Genomic DNA, 10617 nt, shown 5'->3' on the forward strand with positions numbered 1-10617 from the left:
AGTGTTTACTCAACAGAATTTCTTGTTGTTTCTCAGCAGATGTAGCTGGTTCCGTTATTATGTCAACTAACAACTGGGCAAACTCAACTCCATGTGTTGTAAAAGACTGCTGTGAAATCCTCTAGAAAGTGTATCCGAGCTATATACTCCAAGGTCAAAAAGTAAAAATATCTATACAAAAGAAATGATATTCCCACCTACGCTGTTTATCGGAAAAACAAAAAGAGAAGAGAAAAAATGCTTTCAGAATACATTATTGTTCAATGGCTTAATAATAGTTACCATGGAAACTATGTGTCTATAAACACACTATCTATCATAAGCACACTATGAATATCATACACACACATATGGGCAATTGTATATTTACATTTACATATTGTCAACCTAGGAGACAGGTGTGAGCTGTATATGTATGCAGAGGGGAATGGTTGAGGAGGGTGGATGATCTAGTGGGATGTTCTCTAGCTTGTATCCTTCCCTGTTCCTCCGTATCCCTTTCTCCTCCTAATCCTCTCACTCTTTGTCTCAAAATCTCAGTTGAAATCTTTCTCATTTTTCCTGCCTCTAGTGCTGCACATATCAACAGCTCCACCAACAGGTGGAACAAGGCTCATCTCAGGTTTACTCTCCATCTGTCCAAGGCGCTCTCTACATTTCCCCCTGACAGTGTAATGCAACGCCACATATTTTCAAGGTCCATGCTTTAAATTTCATGATAACCGAGAGCCATGTGAACTGTTTAGGTGGGGGGAAATTATTTATTGTCTCTCAACACACAATGCTGAATCAACAGAGTCACAGAAGAAAAGAGAAAGGACATGGCAGGTTTGGAACAAAGGTGCTCTCCTCATTGTCTGTATCTGGGAAATTCTCAGTAAAACAGTTCACAACCAGATGTATTATACTCTAAATCTCCTTACAGTATTTCATCTGTAATTCTGCATGGAGTTCTTATAAAAACCGTTATAAGACTAAAACGTGAGCTCTATGTATTCTGCACACACACTGACACAATTAAACTTCCAAACCCATCCACTGGGAGGCAGAGATGAGGCAATCTGCCTTTGGAAACCTCTCCTTACAAATCCATTATTTTAACTCAAAGGAGCCAAATGCTCCAGGCTAGCTGTGGTCTGTGTTCAATGAAAGCTTTATGAGCACTTTATTCGGCAAATGAGGTGAGGAGGTGGTTAGGTTTTAAAACATGAGAGAAACTGTTTCTTCCTTCTAAGCAGTTATAGAAGATAATTAAATGTGACTCTTCAAAGGTCTCTGTATTTACATCACTGATCAGGTGATCAGCTGGAGGAAATGTAGCTTTTTGTTTAGCCCTTTTGCAAAACAGTCAGATACTATAATTTGCTTTCATTCGGGCAACCTAAATCTAGCTGTCTGCTCTTTTCACTTTGACCAGCATCATTTTGGATCAATTTACCAGAAAGGTGAAGAAAATAATGGTGTGTTTTAGTCTGATTTTAATAAAAGACACAATTGTAGCAGATCATACTTCGTATATCCAAAAATGTTCCAAATAATCTCCCAAAATTGAGTTTGCATATTCGTATTATGTAAATGTTGTGATCTTTACTAGAATTGGAAATAAGGTTCTGTGGATTTGAGCAATGTATTTGTGATTGGTTGTTTATAATGTATAATGACTTTGTAAATTGCAGCTAATAAAAGCTTACCATGTCCAGTAAAGATGGAATTTTACTGTAAGTCACAAAATTAATACAGAGTGAATGTTAATTTGTACTTGTTATATTTGTGGGGTCTTTTAATGCCTGGTGTCGCCGCCAGAGGGCGCTGCTGCTATTTCAGCTTGATGCACCAGCGGAACACGACGTGGCAAGTAAACAGATCACTTCCTGTATTCAGCACTGTATTGACATCCGTCTCATACCGTCCTATGCTACGCTGGTCTAAACCAGACTTCCTCAGATTGTAGTACCTTTTTCTTCACATTTTAGGCCCTGTTTTGTGAGGTGAGCAGGCTGGTGTCCTACATGAGCAGCGGGCTGTAGAAATTGAGCAGCCGGACAGGAGAGATAATGCCCGGGCTGATGCTGGTGTTGCTCGGGGGGCTGCTGGAGGTCTGCAGCGGAGTATCAGCAAACCGAGGGGGATATCCATCCTTTACAGACGAAATCCCTTTCAAAATCCACTGGCCAGGCCCTGAATTTTCGCTGGTAAGTCTCATTGTTTACATTTAATTGAAGAGATAAGGGAAAAGTGACTGAAACACAATTACTTCAACGAGATGTTACTGACAACTGTGTAGCTTTGAAGTGATCCTGCATTTCCTTTCGGCTTTACGGCTACAGTTAAAGTAACACACGTTTGTCTCTGGTTTTCAGCCATCTACAGGAGCTATTTACAAGGAAGATGACTTTGTCATCATGACAACAACAGAGAAGGAGAAGTACAAATGTATCCTGCCCTCCCTAACATCTGGAGATGGTGTAAGCAATGTTTTTTTTTAATTGTATTTCTCCAACGGATAACTGTTAACATTATGACACAGTTATTGACAAATGACAAAGCCCCTGTACTGTATCCAACTTACTATGCTGGTTTGCTTTGCATACCTCTACTCTTCTGGTGTACTGTGCCTACAATGAATGGTATTTTGTGAATATCGTGTATGTCATAAAATGGAATCCATGCTTCCAAATACGCTGTGACTCAACTGAGACATTGTTTTAGCTGCATTCTGTATCAGAATTTAGTAGTTTTGGGCACCATTGATATATGCACCTTCTTTGCTGCTATAGGGGGATGCAAAAACAAATATAACTGAAACACATAAACACTATAAAACAGGCGTGAACAGCCGAAACTGAGAATGAAATACTAAACTGTTGACTGAAACAGTTGGGCTGGGAAAAAAAACTATCTGCATGATGTGCAGCAAGACTTGTCGAATATGTCATAAAAATCCACTTCATTTTCCTTTTTCAATCTTGTGTTCATTGATGCAGCTCTGCCATATCTCTCTCTCGCTCACGCTTATTGCATGTGTTGGTGTCTTTGTTGATTTAGGATGATGATAAGGAGTACACAGGGCCCACCCCAGGTGAACTGCTGGAGCCACTTTTCAAACGAAGCAGCTGTTCATACAGGGTGAGACTTTTCATTTTTATGTCCACCTAATTTCCCTCCTGCTCTCAACAGAGAGACTGAAACTGTTGGAGTTCATGCTACATTAGCAGAGCATAACTAACAACTTGACATTATTTGTCTGCTGTGGTGCGGAGAGTGTTTGATGAATTGAATAACTGTTAAACCTGCTTTTGCCTTGTCAACATTGCAGATTGAGTCGTACTGGACCTATGAAGTATGCCATGGCAAGCATATAAGACAGTATCATGAGGAGAAGGAGACTGGTCAGGTCAGTGTTTAAAAGGGTGATATCATGTTCAGATTACTTGTTACTCAGATGACATGAATAGGAAGCTGGAGTGCATTATATACTGAAAGTAATAATGTGTGTTTCCTTAGAAAATAAGTGTTCAAGAGTACTTCCTCGGGAATATGGCACAGAAGAGCCAGCCAACAGAGACAGGTGAGTTCATTCTTTAATGCGTTTTAATCTGGTGTTTAGCATTTTAGTATTTTCTCTACTTTGCTAAAGCTTAATGAATCTTCTTTCTTTTTTTTCAGACAATGTTGAAGAAGCAGAAAATGTAAAACCAGCTGCCGAAACGGAAGTAAGTCTAATAATAAAACAGCAGAAAACCACAATTTTTCCCCGGCTTGCTTTCAATTCTCACAGTTGCTGTCTCCTTCACTCTTTTCCCCTTGTGTCCAGGTGTCCTCTAAGAATATAGAAGGTCAGCTGACTCCCTACTTTGCGTTGGAGATGGGAAATGGGACTCCGTGTGTGCTGAAACAGAATGACGCTCGCTCCTCGTCTGTGCTCTACGTCTGTCATCCGGAGGCCAAGCATGAGATCCTTTCTGTCGCAGAGGTCACCACCTGTGAATATGAGGTGGTGGTGTTGACGCCGCTGCTTTGCGCCCACCCAAAATACAGGTAGAACTGTAAAAAATGATAACATTTAAATATTTTATTTGAGTTCTCAGTGCTAGAAATATGTTGTTTTCTCGTGGGTCAGGGTTCTACAGAGTTTACAGCATTTTCCTAATCGACATGTTTTCCTTGCAGGTTCAAGTCCTCCCCTGTAAACGGCATCTTCTGCCAAGCTCTGTCAGGTTCCCCTTTGCGGCCACTGCGGCTATCCCAGTTGGATAAGGAGCAAGAGGAGCAGCTCAAACCGCCCTTCAGCGCCGCCTCCGAGCCCCTCAGAGAGGTATGACATGCACAGATATGGCAGAGGGGGACAATGCAGACAGCGTGTACTTACAACACCTGCCTCAATTATATCTTTGACGTTTTACAGGAGCCGACACCACCAATTAGAGAGGAGGCCTTCTCCTCCACTCACAAACCCATCACGGTTGGAGGGCAGACTCAGGTCACTGTGGGCACCACTCACATCTCTCGCCTGACGGACGAGCAGCTGATCAAAGAGTTCCTCAGTGGCTCGTACTGTCTGCATGGGGTGAGAAATGCTCCATCTATACCACCCGAGCAGTTTTTAATAAACACAACACTGACATCTAATCATCTTCAAATGTTTATTTCAGGGAGTAGGGTGGTGGAAATATGAGTTCTGTTATGGAAAGCACGTCCATCAGTACCATGAGGTAAGGTTCGCTACAAGCTAGTGTGCGCATGTCTGTGTGTAAGTGAGGTGATTAATGAGATTGTGTTCCAAGAAGAAAAAAAAGTACTTAAAGTGTCAGTTACACTATGCTTAAGGGCTAAAAAAAACCTTTACAGCAAATAAAACGTAGTGACTGATTGATGCTAAGGCTAAGTATGAAGCTCCTTGGCAATTCAGAGGAAAACACCTTAAGCACCTGAGGCTTTCCTTAAGCTTCAAGTGCTGACTTCCAATTGCTTGTTTGTTTTTTTCTTTTACTAACAAACAGTCTAAACTGAGGGGTAAATGATTCATTGATGCACAAGACAAATAAGAAGGGCATAGTGCCACAACTGAGAAGCTGGAACCCAAGGAACATTTGCCTTTTTTTTTTTTAAACAGACTATTAGCCGTTTCTCAAATAAGTTGGCGATTAATATTCCACAAATGGGTTCATAATTTAATACTTCTGTTGACAGAAAATGTGTAATTGTCTATGTAAGATTGTTGGGTACATTAGACTGAGCTTGTTACTTCTTGTTCCTTGCTGCCCCAGGACAAAGAGCATGGAAAGAACACGGTGGTGGTCGGGAACTGGAACGCCGAGGAGCACACCGAGTGGGCCTCGAAAAACGTTGCAAGATCTTACCAGCTCAAAGATGACGGAGTGCAGAAAGTCAAGTAGGACATTTATATCCGTGAAGCCTGTATGCAAATAAAACTGAGCTATTTGTTTATTCATATAATAACATTTTGTTCTCTGCTTCGTGACAGGTTGGTTTCCCACTTTTATGGCCACGGGGATGTGTGTGATCTGACAGGGAAGCCCAGACAGGTCATTGTGAAGCTCAAGTGAGTGAACACTCATGTGTCCAGCGAGGAACTACAGCAACAGTTCCCTGAGTCAACACACGAGTAAGACAATGCCCCGATGTTTCTCAGCTGATTCACTCCTCTCATTTCTCTCCTCTCTGTCAGATGTAAGGAGTCTGAATCTCCTCATGCTGTCACTGTCTATATGCTGGAGCCTCAGACTTGTCAGTACATCCTTGGGGTAAGTTCTCTAGCAACAAATGAGTCACAGTCACTGAAAAGAAACATGCTTAGAAGCAGTATATGAAGTTTACACGGCACCTTATAGTGCTAAACCCAACTTAGGTTGACAGTAGAGGAAAATCCAACATATGTGAGTGTTCAGGTAAAGCTAATTGTAATGTTTTATTATTGTATTGTGTTATTTGTTCACCAAAAATAACCCAAAAGTATTAAAAATACATTTAAAAAAGTTATATTTGTTTTTTTTCTTTTGTCTAGAGTTGTTATTGGTTTAGTTTTAGCAGTTTCTAAGTCTGTCTGCCTGTTATCAGTAAGCCTTTCGTACCATATGACAAGAAATGTCTTGAAAATGAATAAAGGGAGGAAGACTTTTGGTTTATAGCTATACTGGCTGTGCAGATGTGTGGTCAGCCTCGATGATTGGCAGCTTATTCAAGGTGATTGACACGTGTTTTCTTTCCTAGGTTGAGTCTCCGGTCATTTGCAGGATTCTTGACACCGCTGATGAACATGGACTTCTGTCAATCTCCAGCTAAACTGAAAAAAAGATCATATGACAGCAACGGAGCCCTAGAGGACAAAGAGAGACCAGACAGCGAGAGAGAACATTTATCACAAAACAGAAGTCTGTTTTGGTTGAGGAAAAGAGATGCCCATGACACTGCGCTAAAAGCCTTCTTTGAGGTTAAACTTGATCCTGAGGCTTGACTTTATGTAGCAGAGACACTGGCCCCTGATCTGTGCAGTGGGCAATGCTACATCACAGACTTAATTCAGCAGGCTAGCACAGACTTTGTAAAAACACAGCGGCCGGCGCCTTACCCCACAGGGCAGCGCACTCATTGCCTGTACTCCGTATCTATGCTTCACTTTGTTGATTAATTGCAAGCAAAGGCGTGATGAATCAGGGGATTCACAATCATCAGGGGAATCACAATATTCATGGTGGTTTAATTGTCTTTAAGGTTTATTTGTGATATGAAAATGATTAGCTGCTTGTTTGTAGCACTTTGTAGATAGGGTGAAAAGCAAGTGTTTTGCATCAGTGAGAATGTGTATTGTGTTACTTTCCTGGATGAGTGAGTGTAACTTATGCTTCAGAGTGTGATGTGGAATGCCAACAAAAGTGATTGGTTGATTAAAATGTTCTTTAAGTTTGTTTTGAATGTACAGAACAAGTCTGTAGGTTACTGTAAGAGGTATTCTGTGGTTTTATGAAGATTCACACTGGGATCCTACACCCTGCTGTATCACAGGGGTACAAAACCAATACGTTTCCAGCAGATAACAAAAATGAGCCAAACCTAAAATGTATACTGTTGCATTACCACACAAAATCAAACCATTTAAATTGGGTAAGAGCTAAGGACATCATAGTAAGAAATGTATCTTCCTAACAGTAATATGGCTGTCATTGCCTAAAGTTTACAAATCATTTTAGTGTTTTTCTTGTTTTTTATGAATTGGCCTATTTTTTTATTTATTCGAATTTGACTGAAGCATAAATTGAACATGTAAAACAATAAAATGTTTCTGTTCCGGAAAGATCTATGCTTTTCAGAACATAAAAAGCCATGCTGCAATGTTTAGTAATTTACATATGTATTAATGCATTTTTAAATAGACAGGCTCAATTAATATAGCCACAAACTAATCATGGCATGGGGGTTAGTCAATTTGATGACGTTACCATTTGGGGGATTTTTCCTGTTGTGTGGTTAACTAACTACTTTTGGAATGATGAATTATATGGAATTATATGCAGTGTAGTGAGTTTAATCTTTCTTCTGTTGATCAACCAATTACTTAATATTTTAAATTGTATTTAAAAAAGTGAAAGCACAGATCCACTGCACTTGCCAAACATTTATTGTGTTAAAAAGTGTATGAGGTTCACAAATACATTTCTCTCAAGAAGCAGAAGTTCATCAAAGTGCGACCACATGCCATCGACAGCCATGTGTGCCTGTGCAGTGTTCCATAGCAGCCCGAAACCACAGCAGCTCATGACAGTGCTCAGCAACTTCAGCCAGAGAGCACACAGCAGTGATCTAGCAAGTGCAGTCTTTGGCTGCAACGACACCTGCAGAGTATTGGCTTATAATGGCACATGCGTGTGCAACACGGGCAGATTTAGGTGAAAATGCAGCATCAGTAAAACAACAGTGAGTTACTTTTTGAACAGACTTTCATTACAAATCTATTGCTTATTCTGAGTTTCATTGCAATGCTAATAACACTGTCATTTACTTTTTCCACTCAAGAAAACCTAACATGTATTTCCTCTGCAGAGAAGAAAAAAAGGTAAATATTGATTCCAAATACTTATAATGGGCGGTGTTAAAGTTCCTCTTGATTTAAAGCCATGGCTTGATTGTCCAAACCTTTATGTTTATCAGCTCTTTGATCAGACTGAGGGAATGGGAATCTGGTGCACTGAGGTGCTTTCAAAGTCTTGCAGTGCGTCTTGGTGAGTGTGGTAGTGCATGGCTACATAGGACTTGGCAAAGGCAAATGTCTGAGAGCTGACAGGCTGCAGGCTGGTCGGGGAGCTGGGCCCTGCAGAGGGACTGCTGTTGTATATGCTGTAGTAGGGCTCAATGCGGGTGTTGATGGGTGTTGAGGTACTTGGCGGGCGAGGTTTACGCCCACCTGTGGCCCTTGGACTTCCAGCACAATCCCTGGAGTGACTCGGCCCACATGCCTGGTCCACCAGCCTCCTCTGTGGCTTGGGCGACAGTACATAGCTGAGTTGGTCTCATGATGCGAGGATTTATTGCGATTGGCTTCCAGGGTGCCCTTCCCCATCGCATGCAGACGAGTCTTTTGCTTGCAACAGAGAAAGCCCAGTGCTGCCCATTGAATACAGCACAGCACGCGGCGGCGGAGGCCTGCACTGTTGCGCGAGTACACAAAGGGATTGATTCCCGATTTGAGGAAAATGAGCACAAAGCCGCACAGTTCAAATTGGTAATGTGCAAAGTTACTCTCTGGTGACAAAACATCCTGTGCCAGTGAAACTCCCATCGGCAAGCAGCAAAGCAGCACAGAGAACACAATAACTACACAGGTGACAACAGCCTTAGAGTCTTTGGCTGTGGCCAAGTTGACTGTAGACACCAGCTGACAGCAGGTGGCCCCTTGAGCGGCCCCAGGAACAAGAGGCTGGCTGTTCTTGTTGATGAAAGAGTGTGTCTGGACGTTTTGGAGTTTGTTGTAAGTTTGGTTACGGTACAGAGAAGGGCCTTGAACAGCACACTGCATGCTCTCAAAGCCTGCTGCAATGAGAGGTGGAGGGGGTGGAGGGCATGTGGCATCTACAGTGATGACGGGACATTTCCTCACTTGTGCGTTCTTCCTCAGTGTCTGAGCAATCATCAGGTAGGACACAGACACCACAGCTACACAAAAGGCAAAGTCTGCCAGGTAGACATACAATACAACCCTGGCCCGTCCACCTCCGAGGCCAAAGTGGGGCAAGCAGGGTCCATCTCTACGCGGGTATGCCCGCATGGTGAGGAGGGCAGCCATGGTGAAGCTGGAAGTCCACAGCAGGGCGGTGAGGGCCAGCGTGCATGGGAAGGAGGCAGTGCGGTTGGGCTGCTGCCCCAAAACCATGCGCAGTCTGTGCAAAGCAATGACAGCTACAGTCTCCAGGGACATGATGATAAAGCCTGAGCTGGTCAGGTGGAAGGCGAAGCAGAAACTCTTTGACACACCGTCCTCACCGCCTGCATCCAGGAAGAGCACCAGTGCAAACATGGGGGCAGTCACACAGCAGATGAACAAGTCACAGAAAGAAAGGTTGAGGATCATGAAGTCAAAGTTGGTGCGAAACTTGCGAAACACTGGATCAAAAAAGGACAGGAATACCACAAGGTTGCCATATGAGCCCAGGAAGAATATGAAAATGAGGAGGAGAGAGCAAAAGGTCAGGGTGGCAGTGTGGATCACGGCCCAACCTGACGTGCCATGGGTGCCATTGAAGCTCTGCTGTCTCGGCACATCCACCAGGTCTGATGGTGTAGCAGTGGTGTTCATTGTATTATTAACAATTTATAAGGATCCCACAGTCATCAATTTCAGCATTATTCCTCTGTATGGAGGGAGCACATGATGATCACAGTGTCTTCTGCTTCCACCATTGCTGCTACCTTGGTAGAGTGCTACAAAGGATACAAAGTCATATATTAGCTCTGTGCAGTAGATCACATTTATACATTGTTGTTTGATGAAAGGGATCAATGCAACTTACCATCGAGGGTAAAAAGGTACATTTAATAAGAAGATGCGATGCATTACATGTTAGACACAAGCTACAGTAGGCTATAACTATGCACCACTGCATTCGGCCAATTATTCCTTATTCCCCCCTCTCCCCCAACACACACACACCGTCTGTGTATATCAGTGTTTTCATAATGTATTAAGATCTCAAGCCTTAAAATAGCTTACATAATTTATAAAATGAGAAAACATAACCTACCGTTTGTGATCGAATGTGCATCCATCATGATTTCATAAAGCCCATCTTGATTTCAAAGCGTTATGATAGTAAGTGAACGCACCGCGCGGCATTGGAAGGAAAAAACGTATTTCCACCAGCAAACCGTCCAAAACAGAGACGTCCATTGAGAAACGCTGGCATAAAATTCGTTACTTTACATATCAGTTGAATTTCATCGCGTAAAGGGCGCCAATAGGAGAAAGCATAGTCGTTGTATTGGCGATATATCCATTCTAATACAGGAGCGACGGCCACTGGACGTGCAGTGAAAAAGGGGTATGAAGTCACTGCCTACGTATCTGGGCATGAGCATAACCACTGCATTCAAGAAGTCCATACGAAA

General features: G+C 42.4%; 2 protein-coding genes across 2 annotated transcripts; one reads left to right on the forward strand and one right to left on the reverse strand.

Moving 5' to 3' along the window:
- The first annotated feature begins 1879 nt into the window (after positions 1 to 1879).
- Positions 1880 to 6926, forward strand: erlec1 (endoplasmic reticulum lectin 1). The gene is made up of 14 exons (XM_063875365.1): positions 1880 to 2192; positions 2361 to 2465; positions 3046 to 3126; positions 3317 to 3394; positions 3505 to 3568; positions 3667 to 3713; positions 3815 to 4038; positions 4171 to 4315; positions 4406 to 4567; positions 4653 to 4712; positions 5268 to 5392; positions 5486 to 5563; positions 5690 to 5765; positions 6232 to 6926. Exons 1-14 carry the CDS (start codon positions 2055 to 2057, stop codon positions 6301 to 6303), a joined length of 1455 nt encoding a protein of 484 aa, XP_063731435.1. The 5' UTR covers positions 1880 to 2054; the 3' UTR covers positions 6304 to 6926.
- Positions 6927 to 7618: 692 nt separating this feature from the next.
- gpr75 (G protein-coupled receptor 75) lies at positions 7619 to 10542 on the reverse strand. The gene is given in 3 exon segments (XM_063875364.1): positions 7619 to 8515; positions 8518 to 9933; positions 10254 to 10542. Coding segments are annotated over 2 exon segments (1632 nt in total). The 5' UTR covers positions 9809 to 9933; positions 10254 to 10542; the 3' UTR covers positions 7619 to 8174.
- Positions 10543 to 10617: the final 75 nt, after the last annotated feature.

This window comes from Eleginops maclovinus, chromosome 22 (assembly GCF_036324505.1).
Source record: "Eleginops maclovinus isolate JMC-PN-2008 ecotype Puerto Natales chromosome 22, JC_Emac_rtc_rv5, whole genome shotgun sequence".
NCBI classification, from domain to species: Eukaryota; Metazoa; Chordata; class Actinopteri; order Perciformes; family Eleginopidae; genus Eleginops; species Eleginops maclovinus.

Bases quoted from the DNA above. Each gene is read 5' to 3' on its own strand.
- erlec1 (XM_063875365.1), top strand. From the start codon at position 2,055: ATGCCCGGGCTGATGCTGGTGTTGCTCGGGGGGCTGCTGGAGGTCTGC. The intron at 3,395-3,504 runs GTCAGTGTTTAA...GTGTTTCCTTAG, and splicing joins AGGAGAAGGAGACTGGTCAG to AAAATAAGTGTTCAAGAGTA. The intron at 4,713-5,267 runs GTAAGGTTCGCT...TTGCTGCCCCAG, and splicing joins ACGTCCATCAGTACCATGAG to GACAAAGAGCATGGAAAGAA.